The 25,209-nt window shown below is 47.8% G+C and overlaps 1 protein-coding gene across 3 annotated transcripts in view; it reads left to right on the top strand.

Annotated features, from left to right (window-relative positions):
- CRLF1 (cytokine receptor like factor 1) overlaps positions 1–25,209 on the top strand; it is a 55,324-nt gene that overhangs the window by 22,411 nt on the left and 7,704 nt on the right. For 2 of the 3 annotated variants that reach the window (XM_077331597.1, XM_077331595.1), the window contains exons 2-6: positions 13,003–13,281; positions 14,800–14,929; positions 16,360–16,529; positions 22,836–22,993; positions 23,475–23,646. In XM_077331597.1, the coding sequence (XP_077187712.1) occupies positions 13,003–13,281; positions 14,800–14,929; positions 16,360–16,529; positions 22,836–22,993; positions 23,475–23,646 (909 nt within the window). The remainder of the gene's footprint in view (positions 1–13,002; positions 13,282–14,799; positions 14,930–16,359; positions 16,530–22,835; positions 22,994–23,474; positions 23,647–25,209) is intronic. The other variant, XM_077331596.1, reaches the window with a different exon arrangement.

Genomic DNA, 25,209 nt, shown 5'->3' with positions numbered 1-25,209 from the left:
GACCGCCTGACGCCCTATGCTCCCCACAGGGTCTTACGCTCCCTGGGGACTAACTTGTTATTGGTTCCTAGCCTCCGGGAGGTGCATCTGGCCCTGGCCCCTACCTGGTGGAATGAGCTCCCGGAAGAGCTGCGGGCCCTGCGGGATTTATCAGCTTTCTGCAGGGCCTGCAAAACGGAGCTCTTCCACCAGGCTTATAGCTGAGGCCAGCGCCACCTGGTGAGATCGGGTCCCCCTCCTCTGCAGTCCTTTTAGGCTATCCCTGGTCTTCTCCTTGGGTAATGTCACTGTGTTGGGTTGGTTGAGGTGTTTATGTATTAGGATGGTTTTTACGTACTAGGGGTTTTTATCGGGGGGGTTTATATGCTGTTACCTGCCACAAGCATTAGGAGAGTGGCGGACTATAAATCCAAGGGCCATTCCACACAACTTTAATGTAGCAGAAGGCTTGCACATTGTAAACGCTACTAATTTGCAGTTCCGCAAATTGTCGCACACAATCTGCCACACTCCTGAAACAGTCCCGCAAAAAGTGATTCGTTGTAGCGCTTAAAGGGAAATCGGGAAAAGTGGATTCACCCTCCTAAAAGCGCTATACTCTTGCAAACTTTCTGCAACAGTAGTAAGAAAGACCTGCGTGTTCCCATTGTTGCGGTTCCAACAAGTCCCTCCCCCTGGCTCTCTCCGAACTTCCGGCGAAGCGATCGCCATTTTTTTTTCTCGGAGCGAGCAGAAAGCAACGAACCAGCGAGCCTTCATTCACCCAGCGAGGCTTCTCCGGCTACAGTCCCTCCACAGAAGTGCTTTAAAGCTCCCCTAAGTCCCCAAGTACAACACAGCCCCGTTTGCAAGTTCCCTTTATTTTTGGCCGAAAATCGCGCCCGTGCGGGGGGGGGGGGATTTTTTTCCACTCGGGGGAGTGTGGTAACGATGACTTGCCAGCTCACATGCCAGCTAGATGGGTCTCTCCGTTAGGAAGAATCAAGGCATATTCGTTGCAACATGTGTTTTTCTTTTTTAAAAAAACCTGTTCTTAAAGGGAAAGGGGCTTTCCCAGGGCATGATAACAACCGCCCATTGGCTGTACACTTGATTGACGGCCAGGGGCGGGACAAAGCACAGAAAAAATTGCTTCCTGTCTAGCGATTTTTGCGAGATCGGAAACCTGTGGGGAATGAATGAAACGCTACTGAATTCCACTAAAAAGGCAGGTACGCGTAACGCGGAGATTGCACTTTTAAAAATAGGGGCTTTTCGCACACCTTCAAAATCGCACAATGGTTGCCAATTGAAAACGCTACTGATTTGCCATTATGCACAACGTCATTGACAATCTGCCACACACCTGAAACCGATCCGCAAAAAGCGCTTCCTTGTAGCGCTTTCAGGGAAATCCCCAAAAGTGGATTCACCCTCCGGAAAGCGCTACACTCCTGCAACCAATCTGCAACACTAGCGGAAAAGTTCTGTGCGTTACCATTGTTGTGGTTTCTACAAAGTCCCTCCCCCTGGCTCTCTCCTCTGATCTTCCGGTGAAGCGATCGCCATTTTTTTTCTCCGAGCGAGCGAAGTTCAACCCACCAGCAAGCCTGTTTAGAGGCTTCCCCGGCTTCAGTCCCTCCCCAGAGCTGTTTATTCACTAAGCACAAACAACAGACAAGCCCATTTGCTGATGTATTTTCACTTTATTTTTTACACTGTTTTCGGCCGAAAATCGGGCCCGTGAGGGGGGGATTTTTTTTTTCACTTGGGGGGAGCGTGGCAACGATGAAACGACAGCTCAAACACACCTGCCAGCTGATGGGTCTCTCCGTTGCAACGAATCAACACATATTCGTTGCAATGGGTGTGTTTAAAAAAAAAAAAACCTTTCTTAAAGGGAAAGGGGCTGTTTGGGAGCATGCAAACGGCTGCCCATTGGCTGCTTGACGGCCAGGGGCGGGACACAGCTCAGCAATAGCGCTTCCTGTCTAGCGATTTTTGCTGAGACCGGAAGCTTGTGGGAAACGATAGAAACGCAACTGGATTCCACTACAAAGTCAGGTATGCATAATGACTAATTGCACTATTTTAAATGGCGATTTTTCGTTCAGCAAACAATTTGCTACAAGGATCCCGGTGCGGAAAGCCCCATAGTGTTTCCGCTTTGTGGGACCAATTGGCAACATTGTTCCCCGTGTGGAAAGGTCCCAAATCATCATCATCATTATCATCATCATGACAACTATTGGCAGGAGCACCAAAGTCACGATTGACAACGAGAACATTGAATGTATTGATGATTTCATCTTTCGTGGCTCTATGATCACTCGAGGTGGTGGATGCAGCCATGAAATCAAATGGCAAATAACACTGGGCTGGAACGCAATGTTAGGCATGAACCGAATATGGAAAGATAAGGATAGCTTTAATACAAAGTGCCAGCTAGTCAATGCATTGTCTTCCCCATAACAACCTATGGATGCGAAAGCTGGACCCTGAACAAGGAAGACAGAAGGAGAATAGATGCTTTCAAATTATGGTGTTGGAGACGAACGCTGCGAATACCATGGAGCCAAAGTTACTAACAAGTTAGTTTTAGAGAAGAGCAAACCAACTATGTCATTAGAAGGCAAGATATTGCAGCTTAAGATCACTTACTTTGGACACATCATGCGATCAAACTCATTGGAGAAATCTTTAATGCTTGGCATGGTCAGCAGCAAAAGGAAACATAGTCGCCAAAGGATCTGCTGGCTCAACACGATCAGGGATGAACATGAATCAACTAAAAGAAGCAGTCACTGATAGAAACGGATGGCGAAAACTTTCCTATAGAATCTCCGAGGGTTGGACATGACTGAACTGATAACATCATCATCAACATCATCTCTGTAATTTCTTTGGCCAACAGGTGTTTCATTTGACATACCCCCATAATGGCTATTGGCCTTCCTCCTTGATTATGGTGGTATGTGTTTTCACTGAATTATTTTAAATGCTGTTTTATGCATTCATTTGTTTTATGTGTACCGCCTTGGGTATCCTGATTAGGGGGGAAAGCCGGTAGAAAATGTTATTAAATAAATAAATTCTTTGGCATGGCTGTCTCGGACCCCACATACTCTGTTCATTTCTTCTTTGGACCGTATTGAAGCGACTCCGGTGGACAATGACTCTATTTAAAGCAACAGTTTGGGGTTGGGACAGGGAGACTCAGGAAGGCAGTAAATTCCTTGTGGGGAAGCATGCTAGGAGCCATCCCTACAGGCCGAGTCTTTCATCCATCTGGTGTCAACAGTACGACCACATTTGTCATCCAAACCTGCCATACCTGCTGCCTGGAGGCCGGAAGAGGTTGAGCAGGGCAGGCCAGAAGCTCCTGCAGCTCTCCGGAAAAGAAAATACCCTCTTTGTGCTTTTAGCTCCACTCTCCCAAACTGGAATTTGCACACTGAGCGAGCAAGCGAGAACTCCCTTGATGAGCCGCCTCGAGGGAATACCACACAGAATTCAATCCAGGCATCCGTTCCTGGATACCTCCGCAGACCAAAGGAATTACCTTAATATTCAGTTGGCCTTTGGCTGAGTGGGACCAGATGTCCAGGATCTCAATCTTGTAGACTTCCCTTCCAACTGGAGGAGCAATTAGTGTGCATTTTTGCTTGGAGGAGAGAGGGGCTCAGTTGGTAGAACAAAGAACCAAGATGGCTGCCTTTTATCCATTGGCAGAGGATGGATGATGCTTCCCAAAACACAGGGTCAGAACCTCCAGGGTTGGAATCACTGGATTGATCAGGGGCCCAGAGAGAGGGAGGTCTGCTTCACTGGAGATATTTCTTCAGATGTTATGTTTGTCTCTTATTCTGTTATTCTCTTGTTTCTTTCATGCCTTTTACGAGCCATGGATGTAAAAACCCTGTTGAAAAATGCGTCAGTTTTAACAGGGAAATCTGGCAGTAGGAAAGGGAAACTTGTGTGATAATACGCATTCTCACAGAGGGGGGAGGAAAACTGAAAGAGGGGGTGTTTGAATCAAAACCAGTCAATTTTTGAAATTCATTATCCTTACAGCTAATCAAGTCAAATGAGAGGGTACCACCCCCAATTCAGTTTCCTCCCCAGTTATTCAGGCCAAGAGGATTTTTTCCCTTCAAAATCCATTATCCTTCCTTAGTATTTGGTTCATGAGAGGTTTCCCACCCAAATTCGGTATTTTCCTTAGTATTCAGATTAAATGAGAGGGTTTTGTTTTTTCAAAATTCATTATCCTCCCTATTTATTTGGGTCGAGAGGGTGCCCCCATAGAAGGTTCAGTCTAGTTATTTGGGTCAAAAGGGGTTTTTGTCTATCCAAAATTCACCCCCCTCCCCAGTACTGGGTACACATTAGAGGTTCCCCCCCCCAAAAAAAAATGTCTGTATCCTTCCTAGTATTCAGTTCAAGTGAGCAGTTTGTTCTCCACCTCTTCACATGAGACAAATGATGGAGCTATAATTCATTGAATGATGGTATGATTCCTAAAGCTGCACTTTTATTGCTGGTCTGTTTTCATTGCCACCTGAGGTATGTCCATGGTGCTAGAGTAATAGTGTAGTTCAAAACATGCTCATAAATCTTTTTCTCTGCTCCTTCACATCTGACCCACCGATGTGTCCAAAGACGCATGCTTTGAACTAATCCCCCCTCCCAAAATAAGCAGGAATTTGCCCCTGAAAGTGTGTGTAGGTTGGCACCATCTGGTGGCAGTTGCCCAAAGGATCTCTACAATTCTCCTAACAACGGATGGACAGTTTATAGCAAGTACAGTCTGTGGTATGGCAGATCTCCACAGGAAACCTGGGGCCTTGCACAGCCCTGCCCCCAGGCAGAGAACCATGCGGTTCCATGATCCTAAATCCGCTTTCTCCATCAGGAGAGAGACAAGCATCAGATCTATTGAGGGATATTAGCTACAAGAAGTGCCGTGAAACTTCCATGAATTGAAGCAGTCTGCCTTGGACTGCTGGATGTCCGGGGTGAGCTTCTCATGTCAGTTGATGGGCTACAGGACATTAGATGGCCTTGTTCTAGTAAGCAGCAAATCATAGAATCATAGAGTTGGAAGGGACTTCCTGGGTCATCTAGTCCCACCCCCTGCACTATGCAGGACACTCACAACCCTATCGCTCATCCACTCTAACCTGTCACCCCCTTGAGCCTTCACAGAATCAGCCCCCCCATCAGATGGCTATCTGTTTTAAAATCTCCAAAGATGGAGAACCCACCACCTCCCGAGGAAGCCTGTTCCATTGAGGAACTGCTCTGTCTGTCAGGAACTTCTTCCAGAAGTTTAGACGGAATCTCTTTTGAATTAATTTCATCCCATTGGTTCTGGTCCGTCCTTCCGGAGCAAGAGAGAACAATTCTGCTCCGTCCTATATATGCAGCCTTTTAAATACTTGAAGATGTCTGTCATATCCCCTCTCAGTCGTCTTGTCTCCAGGCCAACAGACCAAGCTCCCCCAACCTTTCCTTATATGTCTTGGTCTCCAAACCCCTCACCATCTTTGTTGCCATCCTCTGGACACGCTTCTGTTTTTATCCTTTGATATCCAGCGTAGTGTAGTGGTTAAGAGTGATGGCCTCTAGTCTGGAGAACCAGATTTGATTTCCCACTCCTTCTCCACATGCAGCCAGCTGGGTGACTTTGGGCCAGTTATAGTTCGAACAGAGCTCTCTCATCCCTAGCCTCCCTCCTAGGGTGTCTGTTGAAGGGAGAGGAAGGATAGGCCACTTGGAAACTCCTTCAGGTAGTGGGAAGGGGTACAAACAAACTCTTCTTCTTCCTACAAGTGTGTTTAATTTATTTGTGATAAATACACGTATTTCCATTTATTTAGTAGCATGTTTATTATATATTGAGATACAATATTACTGGACCCTTAACTCTGGAGTTCTTTAACCCTTCTGTTTCTTCATTAACTTGATCCAATGGGGCAGTTTTCATTGCAAAACAGACACCAAAGTACGGTACCTAATCTATGGCAAACAATAGACAATCAGGGATTGCAGCCAGTCTGCACCAAAGCACAAAGTACCCCCCCCTCCAACCTGCCTGGTGCTACTAGAAGCAGGTGGATTGACGGCTGGGCATTGGACCAGTGGTAGGGAAAGTATCTTTGCACAGGGGTTGTGATGGAGAGGTTCATTTGTGCCATCCACTTCTTCCTGTCACTTTTTTGCCCTGGATTCAGGACATAATGCGGAAAGGAACTCACACTCAGAACTGCCCCTGTGGCAAAGGGATCATACAATCCGTCACAAGATGTCATAGTCCCATTGTATACGGCACTGGTCAGACCACATGATTCTATGATTCTATGATTGTCTCAGAAGGTATGAATCTAGTTTAAAAGCTCTGCTCCCAGCCATATTTTTGAATATTGTTGTATAATTCTATTTGTCATAGTTCTGCAGAGTCTCTTGAAGGCTAGAATTTTTGCCATTCCTACCCCTCCACGATGAATACAAGTGAGAATGTTAAAACATATTCGGCTGCTCCAATATTTGAGAAACATTCCGTCTGCACCTGTTTGCAGCTTCTACCTTTTCTTGTCCCATTCAGCAATAGATAAATTAAGGATGTTGGAAGTTTACCGGTTATAGCTCCATAACTTCCATTCTAAACCTTAGAAATACTTACTACTCACATTTTGCTTTTGTATCCTGCCATTCCGCCAGTACACGCAGTAATGGGTTTAAACTTCAAGTACAACGATATAGGCTAGATATCAGGGAAAAATGTTCACAGTCAGAGTAGTTCAGCAGTGGAATAGGCTGCCTAAGGAGGTGGTGAGCTCCCCCTCACTGGCAGTCTTCAAGCAAAGGTTGGATACACACTTTTCTTGGATGCTTTAGGATGCTTTGGGCTGATCCTGCGTTGAGCAGGGGGTTGGACTAGATGGCCTGTATGGCCCCTTCCAACTCTATGATTCTATGATTCAATGGACGGCTTACCTTATTCTCTTCACAACAACTCTGTGAAGAAGGTTATGCTGAAAGTGTGTCACCAGCCCAAAATCGCCCAGCGAGCTTCAATGGCAGAACAGGCATTCAAACCTGAGTTTCTCAGGGCCTAGTCTGAGACTTTTAACCACCACATCATGTTGGTTTTCTGACTCTTTGCTTTTAAAAGATTATCCTTCCTTTTTAAAAGCCTTTCTCCACTTTTTTACTATTGAGAAACCCCTGAAACATTCTTTAGTCTTCGAGAAGCCCCCGAAGTGGCGCGATTGTACAGAACATGGCTGGGAAGCAGAGCTGTGGACACGCCCATCCAGGGCCCCTCCCTTTCCCGCCCCCTCCAGGTCCATCATTGGGTATTGGGGAGGGGGTGAGTCAACATGACCATAAATGGTCATATCACCCAATAAATATTTAACACATTAATATATATATATATAAATTAATTTACTTCCACTCATTTGGAAAACCCTCCCAGGTGTCATGAATCCTGATTCATGCCTCCTCCGCGCATATTTCTCCTGGGTTCCAGGCCGGGGTCATAAATCCTTGGATTGTTTCCTGTTCGGCTTTGCATACCAACGCTGCCCTCAGCGGGTTGCTCTTATCTATTCCACTTAGAATAAGGTGACCAGATTGTCTGACTTTTCGAGGGACATCTGGCAGCACCTGGCAAATTGTACTTATGTTGAAATTAAAAAATATATATTACAGTACTATTTTTGCGTTCTATGCGTTCTATGAAAATTTTTGTTGCTCCATATAGACCAAATTTTTAATCAAGAACCCACCCCGGGCAATGGTGTCCCGCTTTACCAATGTTAAAATCTGGTCACCTTAGCTTAGAATGATCTTGCTTGTCTCGCTGGAATCTCAACAGGCTATTAGTTTAGATCAAACACTGGGCCATCTGGATGGCCTCAGAATCTTTGTTACTTTTGCGAATGCACCTTCCTGTCATTTCATGTACTCATGAGAGCCAGTTTGGTGTAGTGGTTAGGAGTGCGGACTTCTATCTGGCATGCCGGATTTGATTCTGTGCTCCCCCACATGCAAGCAGCTGGGTGACCTTGGGCTCGCCACGGCACTGATAAAACTGTTCTGACCGAGCAGTGATATCAGGGCTCTCTCAGCCTCACCCACCTCACAGGGTGTCTGTTGTGGGGAGAGGAAAGGGAAGGGGACTGTAAGCCGCTTTGAGACTCCTTCAGGTAGGGCAAAGCGGCATATAAGAACCAACTCTTCTTCTTCATCCCACCTCCCATCCTTGGTCCCCCCTATAAGTACACCCCAATGTTTAATGTATCTTTGTCTCTGCCAAGACATTTGTTCAATGAGTCTTGGTGCATGTTGGCTGCTAAAGTGTTTCTGCTCAATAAAATATCACAGAATCATAGAGTTGGAAGGGTCCATACAGGCCATCTAGTCCAACCCCCTGCTCAACACAGGATCAGCCCTAAGCATCCTAAAGCATCCAAGAAAAGTGTGTATCCAACCTTTGCTTGAAGACTGCCAGTGAGGGGGAGCTCACCACCTCCTTAGGCAGCCTATTCCACTGCTGAACTACTCTGACTGTGAATTTTTTCCCCAGATATCTAGCCTATATCGTTGTACTTGAAGTTTAAACCCATTACTGTGTGTCCTTTCCTCTACAGCCAATGGAAATAGCATCCTGCCCTCCTCCAAGTGACAACCTTTCAAATACTTAAAGAGGGCTATCATGTCCCCTCTCAACCTCCTTTTCTCCAGGCTGAACATTCCCAAGTCCCTCAACCTATCTTCATAGGGCTTGGTCCCTTGGCCCCAGATCATCCTCCTCGCTCTCCTCTGTACCCTTAGAATTTTATCTACGTCTTTCTTGAAGTTCTTTCCAGAACTGCACACAGTACTCCAGATGTGGTCTGACCAGTGCCGTATACAATGGGACTATGACATCTTGTGATTTTGATGTGATGCCCCTTTTGATAACAGCCCAAAATGGCATTTGACTTTTTTACCGCTGCATCACACTACCTGCTCATGTTTAGCTTACAATCCACAAGTAACCCAAGGTCTCGTTCACACACAGTATTACCTAGAAGCGTATCCCCCATCCAGTAGGCATGCTTTTCATTTTTCTGACCCAGACCCACAACTTTACACATTCTTATTAAATTGCATCTTGTTCTCATTTGCCCATTTTCCATTGTGTTCAGATCTTGTTGAACTCTGTCTCTATCTTCCAGAGTATTTGCCAGTCCTCCCAATTTGGTGTCATCTACAAACTTGATGAGTAGTCCCTCCACCCCCTCATCTAGATCATTAATAAATATGTTAAAAAGTACCGGGCCGAGCACCGAGCCCTGAGGTACCCCGCTACTCACCTCTCTCCAGTCCGATGAAACACCACTGACAACAACTCTTTGAGTGCGGTTCTCTAACCAATTCCCTATCCACCTAACTATCTGAAAATCCAGATTTCAGTCCTTCAACTTATCCATCAGAACATCATGGGGAACCTTGTCAAAAGTTTTACTAAAATCCAAGTAAACGACATCAACCGAATTTCCACGATCCAGCAAACCTCTTAATTGGTGAAAAAAGGAAACCAGGTTGGTCTGACAGGATCTGTTGGAGACAAATCCATGCTGACTTCTTTAGATCCCCAAATTGTCCTCCAGATGTTTGCAGATTGCTCCCTTTAATATCTGCTCCATTATTTTTCCCACAACTGAGGTCAGATTCACTGGTCTGTAGTTTCCTGGGTCATCCTTCCTCCCTTTTTTGAAGATCGGAATAACGCTTGCTCTCTTTCAGTCCTTAAGGAGGTCCCGAAGATGATGGACAAGGGTTCTGCAAGTTCTACGGAAAGTTCTTTGAGCACTCTCGGGTGCATTTCATCCGGACCAGGGGATTTGAACTCATCCAGTGCAGCAAAATGCCTCTCTGTCTATATCAACCTGCCACCCAGACACTATCCCTTGGCTACTGCCATCTCTAGATGTGCTAAACCCTTTGACCTGTGGGAAAAAACAGATGTAAAATAGGCGCAGAGAATTTCTGCTTTCTCTGCATCCTCCGTTAGAGTTTGTCCATCTGCACCCAACAGTGGGCCTACTGCCACCTTTACTTTATGTTTGTTCCTCACATAACTGAAAAAAATCTTTTCTTGTTACAATGGGCTTCCCTGGCCATTCTTAGCTCTCTCTCAGCTTTGGCCTTTCTGATGATTGATCTACAGTGCCTAGTAACCTGTAGGTACTCTTCTTTAGAGCTCTGTCCTTCCCTCCATTTCCTGAACATTTTCCTTTTCTTTCTTAGTTCCTCTTGAAGTTTTCTCTTCATCCAAATAGGTTTCTTAGAGCTCCTGCAGTGTTTTCGTATTTCTGGAATAGTCATTGATTGAGCATGCAATAGCTCTTGTTTGAGTAGCACCCACCCTTCACATGCTCCCTTCCCTTCCAGCATTCTCGTCCATGGTATGACACTCATCATGTCTCTGAGTTTATTAAAGTTTGCCCTACAAATATCCAACATCCGCGTCTGGCTACAAGCTTCCTCCCCACCCCCATCTCAAAAGGAATTCTATGAGGACATGGTCACTTCCCCCTAGGGCCCCCACCTCCATCACCTCATCCACCAACTCTTGTCTGTTGGTCAGTATTAAGTCCAGTATGGCTGAACCTCTTGTGGGTTCATCTACCATTTGATAAATGAAATTGTCAGCCTCACATACAGTGCCACTCCTCCACCTCTTTGATCTATTCTGTTTTTTCTGAACAGTTCATATCCATCCACTATTTTACATTCCAGTCATGAGAATTATTCCACCACGTTTCTGTGATGCCTACTAAATCATAGAATCATAGAATCATAGAGGTGTAAGGGGCCATACAGGCCACCTAGTCCTACCCCCTGCTCAACGCAGGATAAGCCCAAAGCATCCTAAATCATCCAAGAAAAGGCATCCAACCTTTGCTTGAAGACTGCCAGTGAGGGGGAGTTCACCACCTCCTTAGGCAGCCGATTCCACTGCTGAACTACTCCGACTGTGAAAATTTTTTTCCTGATATCTAGCCTATATCGTTGTACTTGTAGTTTAAACCCATTACTGCGTGTCCTCTCCTCTGCAGCCAACAGAAACAGCATCCTGCCCTCCTCCAAGTGACAACCTTTCAAATACTTAAAGAGGGCTATCATACCTTTCCATCAGCATGAGAAGTTCCAGCTCTTCCTTCCTATTGCCCATGCTTTGGGCATTAGTATAAAGGCATATGAACCCTTTTACTTTTGTTTCATTATGAGCTGGCCTTCCTGGTAGGGCTGCCCCCGATCGGTCTCCTTCCTTACACTCCCTATGTTGAACGTCTCCTTCCCCTTGTGGCTTCAGTTTAAAGCTCTCCTGATGAATCTCCCCAGGTTCCTGCCAAACACATTCTTCCCCAACTTGGATAAGTGCAGTCCATCAGGTGCTAGTAGGCCTTCCTCAAGAAAGCCTATCCCATGGTCCCAGAAACCAAATCTCTCCTGCCAGCACCAACTACGCAACCACTGGTTCACCTCCATTATCTTCCTCTCCCGATGCATTCCTCTTCCCTTGACAGGCAAGATTGAAGAGAATACCACTTGTGCCCCCATTTGCTTGAGCTTCCTCCCTAGATCTTGATAGTCTTTTTTAATAGGAGCGATGGTATTCACGGACATATCATTGGTTCCCACGTGGACCATCACAAATGGGTAGCGATCCGTAGATTTGAGGAGTTTGGGCAGCCGTTCTGAAATGTCTTTAATTTTCACCCTTGGCAAGCAACGCACCTCTCAGGTTAGGGGGTCGGGCCCAGCCACATGGCGATCCATTCCTCTTAGCAGGGAGTCTCCAATTACCAGTACTCTCCTTTTTTTTTCTTCTCAACTCCATTTCCTTCTATTCCCGTGGCCTCTTCACTCCTAGACTTTGTTTTTGGACCTCTTCCCTCGTTGACACTTGTACCTCCTCTGCAAGGGCCTGAAATCTATTCTGGAGCTCCAAAGGCTCCAATAACCTTCTCGTTCTATACTTTTGAGTCTTTTTCCTGTCTGCAGAGGCTTCGTAAGGAGGTAGTTCAGCAGTGGAATTAGTTCAGCAGTGGAATAGGCTGCCTAAGGAGGTGGTGAGCTCACCTTCACTGGCAGTCTTCAAGCAAAGGTTGGATACACACTTTTCTTGGATGCTTTAGGATGCTTTGGGCTGATCCTGTGTTGAGCAGGGGATTGGACTACATGGCCTGTATGGCCCCTTCCAACTCTGTGATTTTGTGATTCTGTGAGGTCAATCCCCATATCCTCTTCAGGACTGGTTGTATCCTCTTTATTCAGAGTTGCACAGCTCCTATCTATGAACTCCTCCCCTTTCTTAATTTCTGTCAGAGTAATTATCCTCTCTTCTAAGCCCCTAATCCTTTCCTCCAAAAGTCTTACCAGCTTACATCTTGTCTTCAGGGAGGAAGGCAATCATGTCACACTCATTGCAGATGATGGGATGAGTGTCCTGGAGGTCCATAGTAACCTCTGGCGAGGAGCAGCCCTTTTTAATCCTCCTGGCAATCACCCAGCAATCACCACAATCAGCACCACAATAGCCTCACCTGGTCACCAGCAGCAGCTCTCCCCAGCAGCTCTCTCCACATGCTCCCAGCTGTCTGAGCTCTAAAAGTACTGCTTTTAGATCCTTACTTCACCTGGACCTGGAAGTTCCATTATCACAGACTCTACTCGCCAATCTATGCCTGATTCCTGACCCCAGCGCTGTCAAGAAACCCCAGGGTTTCACAGAACCCTGGTTGAGAAAGCCTGTTTAAAAGAAAAGAAATTCCATTCCTCATTAGCATGTAAATATATGATGTAAATATATGAGCAGGGAGAAGGAGCGAACCTATATTTAAACCACTGACCACAAAGCAGGCAAAACTGCCCTCTTCCAGTGTGGCTTTCTTGGGTGCAGCCCAGTGAGCAAGGAAAAGCCTGATCTGTCCTCTTTTGTTTCCCCCATGTTTGCTACAGACCCCGTGGTCATCTCTCCCCAAGACCCCACCCTACTCATCGGCTCCTCGCTCACCGCCTCCTGCTCAGTTGGGGCTGATTCGAACCTCAGAGCCGAGGATCTTTACTGGACTCTCAATGGCCGGAGGCTCCCAGCAGAAACCTATGAGGTTCGCAGTGCCACAACTCTAAGCGTGACCGTCTCCAATTTGAATGGATCCCAACAACAGTCGGGGGATAATCTGGTCTGCCACAGCAAGGACGGAGGCATCTTGGCTGGGTCGTGTCTCTACATTGGACGTATGTTCACAACCCGCCACTTCCAAGGCTTGTTTCTTCTCAAAGGAGCATCCCATTAAGCTTTGGGGGATACAAACTAGTGGAACTCACTGCCAAAGGATGTAGCAATGACCCTTAGAATCGAGTTAGAAGGAACATCCAGGTTAATTTAGCCCAACACCCTGCACAATGCAGGAAACACCCACAGTGACCCCAATTTCATGCCCAGATGATGACCCCCCCTCCCACTAGCTTGGTGGTGGGGTGTTCGAGTCACAGCCAATGTATGGCAACCCCATAAGGTTCTCAAAACAAGATACTAGGGTCTCCTGGCGTTTCCTAACCCGGAGCTGGTAAACCACAGTAGAAGCCATTTCTGGGCCAGAGAATCAAGTTCCTTTTAAACGGAGAAGCGAGGAATTACGCCTGGGATTATCTGGAATCAAAACAGGTGCTCCATCGGTGAACATTTGCAAGCTGCAGTAAGAACCACTCCAAACAAAAAAAGCTGAGGTTTTTTTAATATTCTGCTTTTCACTACCCGGAGGAGTCCCAGGGTGGCTTACAGAGTGGCTTTCCTTTCCTTCCCCTTGTGAGGTAGGTGGGGCTGAGAGAGCTCTGAGAGAACTGCTGTAGGAGAACTGTGACTAGCACAAGGCTGACTGTATGTGGAGAAGCAGAGAATCAAGCCCAGATGAGAGTCCGCCACTCTGAACCACCACACCACACTGGCTCTCAGTGGGCATTGTGAACAACCACACCATGTTTAGGGTACTGGCGGTTGGGGGATGTGCCTAAGATTGCTGGCTCTAAGTTGGGAAAAATTGGGAGATTTTGAGGGGAGGTGGAGCCTGGAAGGGCGCAGTCGGCCTCTGCAGGGTATAATGCCATTCGGTCCACCTTCACAAGCAGCCATTTCCCCATGGGAACTGATCTTGGTAGGTGATTCGTTTTGCCCCGGCTTTCCACCACCATGCAAGAGTTCTGCCCTACTTTATGGGGCTGCCCTACAGGGCCAGCCCTTAACTTGCAAGCCCTACTATCCCATTTTTTCCAAGCGCAGGCCACCTAACACGAACCAGCCCTTGCTGCTTCTGATATATCTGCATTTGCAGCTCATCTAAGACCTTTAACCAATAAAAACAATATTATTTTTTTCTGGTCCTGGGAGTATATTATGAGAAAAGCTGTTGCAGCCAACAAGAACCCTTTCTTTCTGAAACAAAAACTATTTTGGCCGAGCTCTGGCAAATCACTGTTGTCCAAATCGTAAGCTTTTTATCGCCTGCTATTTTTAAGACTTGCTCGGCAAAAGGATACTCAGAACTATGGGAACAGCAAGTGGAAATGGCATTTTCTCCCGCCTGCCCTGAGGGGTTGTTCCCCACAGGGCTATGTGGGGTGCCCGAGGAGGGTTGCTATTTTAAAGCCCGAAGTGAGCGTGCTTTCCATGGGTTTGGGGGAGTCGTGCTTTCCATGGGTTTGGGGGACTCCCCATGCTCTGGTCCCCTCAGTACATTTCTACTTCTTTGTCTCCAGTCCCCCCAGAGAAGCCCACCAACATCTCGTGCTGGTCGAAGAATATGAAGGACCTGACTTGCAAATGGGCACCCGGGACAGAAGGCGAGACTTACCTGCACACCAATTATACCCTCAAGTACAAACTCAGGTGAGGCCGGCGGGGAGGAAGGCCAGACTACAGGGTTGTCATTTTTGGCATGTAGACAAGTAGCCACGCTGGGCTCTGCCTGCCAAGTGCAGGACTGTGTTACAAACCAAGTCTATTTCAGCCTCGTTTGACAACCCCAAAGAAGGGGAGTTCAGCTAAAAGACCAAGCAGTCTGCAGCCAAGAAATCTGAGCCCCAACGAGGACACAGGCACAGTGCAACTTTTGAGTAAATTGGGTCAGAAATCCAAAGCCTTTCACATACCCTGTCTTTGTATGACAGCCCTGCCTGGTAGGGTTTTTCTGGGGAGTAACTCCGACAGTCATCCCATATTTGTATCCAAATTCAAAACCAGGAAAACAATTAAATCCAGGCTAAAATACACATACAAAGAGAATAAAAACAAAAGGTAAAGCACGGGGCAAGGAGGGGGGAACAATTGAGGGAATGCCAACAGAAACACCCTGGCCAGGAATTACAGCAGCTGGGGACAGAGGTGCCTCTCTGGGCAGAGAGTTCTAGTGCTTTGGTTCCACAACCAAGAAGGCTCTGTCCTGGTGTAAAAGGTAAAGGTAAAGGTATCCCCTGTGCAAGCACCAAGTCATGTCTGACCCTTGGGGTGACTCCCTCTAGTGTTTTCATGGCAGACTCAATACGGGGTGGTTTGCCAGTGCCTTCCCCAGTCATTACCGTTTACCCCCGAGGAAGCTGGGTACTCATTTTACCAACTTCGGAAGGCTGAGTCAACCTTGAGCTGGCTGCTGGGATCGAACTCCCAGCCTCATGGGCAGAGCTTTCAGACGGCTGCCTTACCGCTCTGCGCCACAAGAGGCTCTCTGTCCTGGTGGTAACCTGTCTAATCTCAGGAGGTGGGGTATGCAAGGCAGGACCTCAGAGATTGGCCATGGTGGTGTGATAGGTTGGCCAAACTGTGTGTCTCTAAATAACCATGGACTACAATGACCATGAGCCACTCATGATAATTGTAGTCTGTGGACATCTGGAGGCCCACAGTTTGGTTATCCTTGGTATAGGTGGTCCTTCAGGTATTTCAGAACATAAGATCAGACCAGCTGGATCAGACCTGTGGTCCATATTGTGTTTTACAGAGTGTTCTGCCAGAAATTCTTTAAGCAGAGGCCAAGGCTCCCCTCTATTGTCACCCCTGGGCATACTGAGGTATACTGCCTCTGAAAATGGAGGCTCCATTATGCCCCCCCCCTCCCCCATTCATGTTTCCTCTCTGGGGTTGGGTTTTCAGGATTTCCCGCCTGGCTGAGGGATCTGAACTCAGGCCCAGACAGCAGGAGGAAAAGTTATACATTTATAGGGAATTGGCAATCCTCTAGGATCCAGATTGATTTGCAACCCCAGGAGGTGGATCCTGAGGGAGGCCTGTATGTGCAGCTAATCCTGCCATTTGCTTCCTAGGTGGTACGGGCGGGATAACACCTGTCAGCAGTATCACACAGCTGGACTGTATTCCTGCCACATCCCCAAAGACCTGGCACTTTTCACTCCTTACGAAATCTGGGTGGAAGCCTCCAACCGACTTGGGGTAGCCGTGTCTGAGGTGGTCATGCTGGACATCGTAGATGTTGGTAAGACCGGATTGCCCTCTTCCTTGGCTGACCGCCCCCTCAGCCTCTTGTGTCCCCCGTGTTCCGGAGTATCCAGGGATGGTGCCCTTGTGTGTACCGGAATCAAAATGCCATGTGCAGAACTCTCAGATCCCATCCAGTGCAACTCTGTTTGGCGTGTTGGTTTTACCTACTTCAGCGAGATGACAAGATACAAACGTGGCACGATGGGCAGGTGGACTCTATGGTATTCTACCTTAGTGAAGTCTCTCTCATTCCCAAACCCTGCCCTTCTCAGATGCCACCCCAAAAATCTCTGGGACATACCCAACCGAGAGCTGGCAACCCTAAATGGCACATGTGGCTCAAGAGATATTAAAGGCTTTTGTGGCTGAGGTAGCTCTCTGTTGTGGGTTTTCCAGGCTCTGTGGCCATGGTCTGGTAGTTTTAGTTCCTGATGTCTCACCAGTAACTGTGGCTGGCATAGATGGGAATTTCTCCATGCCAATGGGTACATTTTATTGACTTCTTAGGGTGTGCTTGTGTGTGTGTGTGTAACTGTTTTATCTGGGAGTCTACCAGGGATGAACTAGAATTTGGAAGTGCTTTTCCTGTGTCGGGGCGAAGTTCATCAGCAAATGCATTACAAAAATAGTTCTTAGACTCATAGAATCATAGAATTGGAAGGGGCCATACAGGCCATCTAGTCCAACCCCCTGCTCAACGCAGGATCAGCCCAAAGCATCCTAAAGCATCCAAGAAAAGTGTGTATCCAACCTTTGCTTGAAGACTGCCAGTGAGGGGGAGCTCACCACCTCCTTAGGCAGCCTATTTCACTGCTGAATTACTCTGACTGTGAAAATTTTTTCCTGATATCTAGCCTATATTGTTGTTTAAACCCATTACTGCATGTCCTCTCCTCTGCAGCCAACAGAAACAGCATCTTGCCCTCCTCCAAGTGACAACCTTTCAAATACTTAAAGAGGGCTATCGTGTCCCCTCTCAACCTCCTTTTCTCCAGGCTGAACATTCCCAAGTCCCTCAACCTATCTTCATAGGGCTTTGTCCCTTGGCCCCAGATCATCCTCGTCGCTCTCCTCTGTACCCTTAGAATTTTATCTACGTCCATCTTGAAGTGAGGCCTCCAGAACTGCACACAGTACTCCAGGGGTGGTCTGACCAGTGCCGTATACAATTGGACTATGGCATCTTGTGATTTTGATGTGATGCCCCTGTTGATACAGCCCAAACTGGCATTTGCCTTTTTTACCACTGCATCACACTGCCTGGTCAATCCACAAGTTTATAATACACAAGTACCCGAAGGTCTCGTTCACACACAGTGTTACCTAGCAGCGTATTCCCCATCCAGTAGGTATGCTTTTCATTTTTCTGACCCAAGTGCAGAACTTTACACATCTTTATTAAATTGCATCTTGTTCTCATTTGCCCATTTTTCCATTGTGTCCAGATCTCGTTGAACTCTGTCTCTATCTTCTGGAGTATTTGCCAGTCCCCCCAATTTGGTGTCATCTGCAAACTTGATAAGTAGTCCCTCCACCCCCTCATCTAGATCATTAATAAATATGTTAAAAAATACCGGGCCGATCACTGAGCCCTAAGGTACCCCACTACTCACCTCCCTCCAGTCTGATGAAACACCATTGACAACAACTGTTTGAGTGCGGTTCTCTAACCAATTCCCTATCCACCTAACTATCTGAAAATCCAGATTGCAGTCCTTCAACTTATCCATCAGAACATCATGGGGTACCTTGTCAAAAGCTTTACTAAAATCCAAGTAAATGACATCAACCGAATTTCCACGATCCAGCAAACCTGTTACTTGGTCAAAAAAGGAAACCAGGTTGGTCTGACAGGACCTGTTGGAGACAAATCCATGCTGACTTCCCTGGATCACCAAATTGTCCTCCAGATGTTTGCAGATCGCTGTCTTTAATATCTGCTCCATTATCTTCCCCACAACAGAGGTCAGACTCACTGGTATGTAGTTTCTCGGGTCATCCTTCCTCCCTTTTTTGAAGATCGGAATAACGTTTGCTCTCTTCCAGTCCTCCGGGACATCTCCAGTCCTTAAAGAGGTTCCGAAGATGACCTCTTAGCACAGGGGTGGCTAAACTGTGGCTCTACAGATGTCCATGGACTACAATTCCCATGAGCCATGAGCATGTGCTGGCAGAGGCTCATGGGAATTGTATGACATCTGGAGATCCAGCATTTGGCCACCCCTGTCCTAGTAGACTTGCCAATGAACTCTACTCAGACACAGTAAAAACACTTCCAAATGGACTTGCTAGTGAACTTCACCTAGACAAAAGAAAAGTGCTTCCTAGTTACACTGCATCCCTGGAAAACTCCCAGAGAAGACAGAAATGTGCAACTTTAACTCCCCTCCCAAGAAGTTAACAAATGCCCAGCAGCTGTTCACACTTTGGCACAGATTCCCATCTTGCCATGTCCTACCTCCACAGATGCCCACCACAGTTACAGGAACTAAAACTGCCAGACCACGGCCACACAAACTGGTATGAAGAGATACTTAGGTATGAGTGAACTTGACCATCCTGATCCCTGTGCTCATCTAATTGGATAAGAGGAGGTGAGACAATTGGACAAGACAATGGCAAGGGCATTTAAGAAATGAAGAGATACTGTACCTCTGTTTCCATGCCAGTGATTATGGTTGCCAGCTCTGGGTGGGGAAACACCAGGAGATTTAGGGTGTGGAGCCTGGGGAGAGTGCTCTTTGGGGAGGGGAGGGACCTCATTGGGGTATAATGCCATAGAGTTCGCCCTCCCAAGCAGCCTTTTTCTCTGTTTTTTCCCAATAAAACACAAAATGGGAGCTGCTTCTCGCACTACCCCAAGGGAACTTGCAAAACTCGCTGCCACAAGACACAGTGGGCAGGCACAAGAAGGCTTTGCAAATGGGCAAAGACAACGGCTTAGGATGGTGTAGTGGTTAGAGAGCAGCAGACCCTAACTGAAAGAACTGGGTTTGATTCCCTACTCCTCCATATGCTGCCAGTCTGGCCTTGGGCCAGTCACAGTTCTCTTAGAGTTGTTCTCAAAGAGCAGTTCTTTCAGAGCTCTGCCAGCCCCACCTACCTCATAGGGAGGCTGTTGTGGGGAGAGGAAGGGAAAGGTTTTGTAAGCCGTTTTGGGACTCCTTCAGGTAGTGAAAAGCACGGTATTAAAAAAACAGCCCTTCTTCTTTCCAGAGGGTGGGCCATTCATGCTGCATGGGGTACCTCTGAATCTAGCCCTGGCTGTCCTTCCAGAGATATCCATTGTGGGGAAAAAGATGGCCATTGGTCTTTGGACTGAGGCAGCAAAGCTCTTGTGGAACTCTTTACAGGAGATAGAAAACAAAACCAAAGTGTACAACCCCTGCTGCTTAGTTATACACCCTCCTATCACTAATGAAACTCTGACCAGCCAACTTCTGACCAATCAATGGTTTTAGTGGCAGTCCTTGGAGTGTGAAAGGTCCACCAGTCATGTCCGTGACATCAGTGACCTCCCTTGCAGAGCCAGGAAACGTGCTTGAGGGAGAGAGGCCAGTCTCTGGGATTCTGGAGAGCTGCATCCCTGACGCATCCCTGAGAGAGCAGGAAATAGATGATCTGTGAGCAAAATTGCTCTTAATCTAATTAGATTTCTCCAGGATTTTCACTGCCTCCCTCCCTGCAATTTGAAGACATCTGTTTCTTTTTAACCCTTTCTCTAGCAGCCTGGACCGCTGCCGAAGCAAAAAAACGTGCTGGCTAAGAGAAGCTGGTGGGTGGAATGAATGGGATCAGGTCTGGGCTACCCCATAAGAAGTCACGTACACTTATAATGGGTCCCATTTGTGGAGGAATGCTCCCATAGAGGGCCAGGAAGAAATGCTGTCCAACAGTTTTGAGTTATCTGCATTTTCCATCGCAAACCACGCTCTTGAAGCTGTCAATTCCCGAATAGACTTCTTTGAGAGAGCTACTAGAGTGCTGAGAGGAAGAGGTTCACGAAAGACGAGGATGCCTTCAGTGTCTGCATGAGTCCCTGCTCTGGCCTTCTGCCACTCAGCCCCAGCCCTGCTGGGGGTGGGTGGATGAGTATCTCTGCATGACCTTCTCCTGATTCAAAAGCACAGCAGGTTAGCCAACTTCAGAATTTCGTGCTGGTTGTATCTCTGGAACGAGTCTCTGTTCACAGCTGGCCTCATTCTGATTTGTCAGCATGCTTAAGAAGGATGATTTGATCAATTGGGAGGTAATTTTGCCTGCTGCCACTATTCCAGATCAGACATCCCTGGTGTGTCCCTGGAACAAAAGAGTGAGGAGGGGCACGTTTTCAGTGTTCAGTGTACTTTCTGCCCTTTGTCTTGTAATCCTTACACCAACCCTTAAATGTGGGACAGGGCTGTCATCCCCATCTTGCTGATGGAAGGACCAAGTAAGCGAGTTAAGGGCAAAGGCCACACCTGAACTACGACTTGTGGATCGTGAATAATTTGTAAAGTGAAAATGCTACGTTTATACAGCTTTTCGAATGCCACAAGGCCTTCTTTATTTAGTCTATTTATATACTGTCCTCTTGGTATACTGGCTCAGGGTAGTGTACAACATGAATAAAATAGTGACACCCAGGGACTCCCAGGCATGTGGAACTGTTTGATCCATCCTCCCTCTCCTTCCCCACTCTCATAAACACACACACAAACACACACATGCAGTCTCCTTCCCCCCCCCCCACTTCCCCCTCCCCTCTCACTTCCCCGACCTACTCTCCGGTCACTCCCCCCCCTGGATACACACACACAAACATGCACACAGCATCCTCCCTCCTTACTTGTTCTCCCAGGAGGGCCCCAGCCTCCTCCAGCCTAGAGGGCAGGGTATGTGTCGCAGCCTGCGGCCCGCCTCCCAGAGGCCTGGGCCCGGGAGGGTAGTGGCCTGGTCGGGGCCACTCAGGCTCCGCCCTGGTCACCGGAGGCCAAAGTTAAGGCTTTTAAGTTAAGGCACGGCCTCCACCCTGGCCCCAGAAGCCCCCAGGGAAGCTCCTTGACTTTGGCCTCCTGCACGGCCTTGGCCTCCACCGGCCGCCTCCCTCCCTCCCTCCTTCATGGCCAGCACCCTGGCCTCTGCCTCCACCAGCCGCCTCCCTTCCTCCCTCCGTACTTCTTCTGGTGCACTCCCTGGGGTGGGACTATCTCTTGAGAATATGGGAAATGCTGTTCTATTGAGGAACTATTCCTTTTGCTGGTGCATGGCTTGGTGTAGTGGTTAAAGAGCGGGGGCCTCTAATCTGGAGAAGTTGGGTTTGATTCCCCATTCCTCCACATCCAGTCAGCTGGGTGACCTTGGGCCTGTCACAGTCCTGTTAGAGCTCTCAGAGCTCCCTCAGCCCCACCTACTTCTCAGGGTGTCTATTGCAGGGAGAGGAAGGAAAGGTGATTGTAAGCTGCTTTGAGACTAGTGAAAAGCGGGGCATAAAAACCAACTGTTCTTCTAATGGAGGGTACTGGATTTTGAATTGTTCCTGCCTCATTGCTTCCAAAGAGCTCAGGGTAGCATCCTTGGTTATTCCGAATTCCACTTGTATCCTTACTACACCCCTGCAATGTATGTTCTAGGCTGGCAGAAAGAATGACAGACCAAAAGCAATCCAGCAAGATACAGGACTAAATAGAACATGTTCTTTCCAGCCAGACGGTAGCTGTGTTTGAGATAACCAACTCTTAGGTTGGGAAATTCCTGATTTGGGGGTGGAGCCTGAGGTTTGGGAAGAGGGGCAACCTCCATAAGTTATCCTGACCACCCTCCAAAGCAGCTGTTTGCCCTACAGCAGGGGTAGCCAAACAGTGGCTCTCCAGATGACCATGGACTACAATTCCCATTAGCCCCTTGCCAGGACCTCATGGGAATTGTAGTCCATGGACATCTGGAGAGCCACTGTTTGGCCACCCCTGCCCATGTGGAACTAATCTCCATACCTGGAGATCAGTTGTAATTCTGGGACATCTCCAGGCCCCATCCAGAAATTGACACCTCAAGTTGTGTTACGGAATGCTCTTGTGTACTGCCACTGTAAATGATCTTCAATGCTGGAAAAGCTTACAAGTTTTTCAATAAACAACCCCTTACCTCTCATTGGTTTTCCCATATTTACACGGGTCAATGAAGAATGTTGAATGTCGCCTGGTTTCAGTGTTAGGTATGCTTTCCACATCTACTTCTTGGGATCTGGTGTTCAGAGAATGCCTAAAACACACCCGCTGCCACACTTCCAGTCCAGCTTAACAACAGTTGTGCTCACTCACAGTGACAACTGATCCCCCTTCCAATGTCCACGTGAGCCGTGTCGGAGACTTGGAGGACCAACTCAGTGTTCGATGGAGTGCCCCACCAGCCCTCAAAGACTTCCTCTTTCAAGCCAAATATCAGATCCAGTATCGAGTGGAGGACAGTTCGGAATGGAAGGTGAAATGCCTTGAGGAGAGTGGGGGGGAGGGGGGAGAACTCCGTAGAGAGGGTCTAATCAAGGAGTATCAGCCACCAGGTGGATACAAACTCTGTTTTTAGGATCCTTTGGCCACCATTTTGGAGTTTTTCTACTAGGAAATGATAAACTCCCAAGTGCCATCTTGGATTTTCTGCTCAACAGCAATAAATTTAGTCCATTCCAGATGACTTACCCCAGGGAAGAATTACCCCATTTGAGGTGTCTTTGCAGATTTTATATCAAGTTTTATTCCAAGCAGGAAACTGGGATCACCTGCTCCCCTAGACCAGAACTCTGGGTAGAATCACCTGGCTGCCAATGCCTACCATCCCGCCTGCCAGCTCAGACAAGGAATCTGTTTCCATTGTGCTTGGTCCCTGATTCGAGCCCTGCGGGGCCTGATGTGGGCTAACCCTCATCCTATGAATCAAAGTTCTCAGCACTGCCTCTCTTCCCCAGCAGGTGGTGGATAATGTAGGCAACCAGACCTCATGCCGGCTGGCGGGGCTGAGGCCAGGCACTGTCTATTTTGTCCAAGTTCGTTGTAATCCATTTGGCATCTATGGTTCCAAGAAGGCTGGAATCTGGAGCAACTGGAGCAACCCCACAGCGGCCTCCACACCTCGGAATGGTGAGTGTTCCCCATCTTTTCCCTCTTAATATTAAAACAGTAAGGGGTGTTGGGGTGGGCTCAGTCCGTGATGAGGAAAGGCAACAATTGGTCCCATGGCCCTGGACTGACAAGCGGAGGGGCCAGTCGGAAGGCGCAAAGCCCCTCACCAGGACAGACCTAAATTCCATCCAGCCAATCTGGAGAAATGGCTGCCAGTCTGCTCCTGACCACCAAAGGGAGAGGAGGTCAGCAGGGCTGCCAAGGGGGATGAGAACAGAGGCTTGGATAGGCTACGCCAGCCCTTTTCGCCCCAAGGCTGTCCTAACTGTCATGTCCAACTGTGAATTGCCTCAGAGCCCTGACAGAGCAGGCAGGAGGCTGCAGAGTGCTCCCCCTCCCCCCTCCCTTCAGGCCTGCTGCAAAGGAGCCTCTGACAGGCCCTGACTGAGGGGAGGGAGGCGTTTCAAGAGCAACGCAGGGGAGCCTGAGGGCCTTCCTTTTGAGGGGGGGGGGGACTTTCCCCTTCTGCCAAACACTTGCCTGACAGGGAGGCCACAGAAAAGCCCCTTCTCACTTAAAATACTGCTCTGGCCGGGGGTTAGACACAGCCAAGCCATGTGTCTTTCTTCTTTGCAACTCTCTGCAGATTTGAGGCCACTGCGCAGCGTTATTCTGCAGAGGAAGCTGGTTGTTTTGTCTCCTGTTTCATCTGCACAACAACCCTGTGCAGTAGGCCTCAAGTCTTTCAATTCAACAACAACAACCTGTGTGGGAGGCCTTAAATGTTTCTTCTCTATCACAATCCTCTCCAAAGTAGCCCTTTCTGCCTGGGGAGCTGATCTTTATATTCTGCAGGTGAGCTGTAATTCCAGGAGCTCTCCAGGCCACACCTGTAGGTTGGCTACCCCTGGGTTGGAAATATTCCTGGAGGTTTGGAGGTGGGACTTCAAAATCGTACAATGCCTCAGAGTCCAGCCTTTAAAGGAGCCATTTTTGCCTGCAGTTGGGAGGGACTGGTGCAGGTGTGTCCCTCCTGGGCTATGGGCTATGGCCAGCCCTTACCAGCAACTGTTTGTATTCTGGGGCGCAGACGGGCAGACCAGCATCAGTCCTATGAGTCTGGAAAGTACAGGAAGATCTAAATAAATACTTACAGCCTGAAACTATAAATAGTGAGAGGGAGAGGAAGGGAAGATGACTGGAAAATGTTTGAGACACCTGAGGCCTGTTGGGTCACTGCGGCCCATTCCCAGTTCTCTCATCCTCTCACAGCCCCACATAGCTCACAGGTTGACTATTGTGGGGAGACGAATGGAAAAGGTGTTTGTAAATTGCTTTGAGACTCCTTTGGGTAGTAAACAACAGGGTACAAAAATCAGTTCTTCGTCTAAGGAGCAACCATGAAAGAAGCATGTGGGCACATAACATTTTATCAACAGTGAAAAAAATGGAGAAGGTGGACACTTGTGTACTGTGACTACCCCATGTGTATTAGGGCAGAGGGACATTTCGGTGTCTGTGGCCTAATTCCCACAAGAAGGGAAATGACACAGAACTGGGGGGAATTGGTTGCCATGTAAT

The sequence above is a fragment of the Paroedura picta genome, chromosome 4 (assembly GCF_049243985.1).
Source record: "Paroedura picta isolate Pp20150507F chromosome 4, Ppicta_v3.0, whole genome shotgun sequence".
Lineage (NCBI taxonomy): Eukaryota > Metazoa > Chordata > Lepidosauria > Squamata > Gekkonidae > Paroedura > Paroedura picta.
The sequence above is the reverse complement of the archived record's forward strand: the minus strand, read 5'-3'. Positions and strand labels throughout refer to the sequence as shown.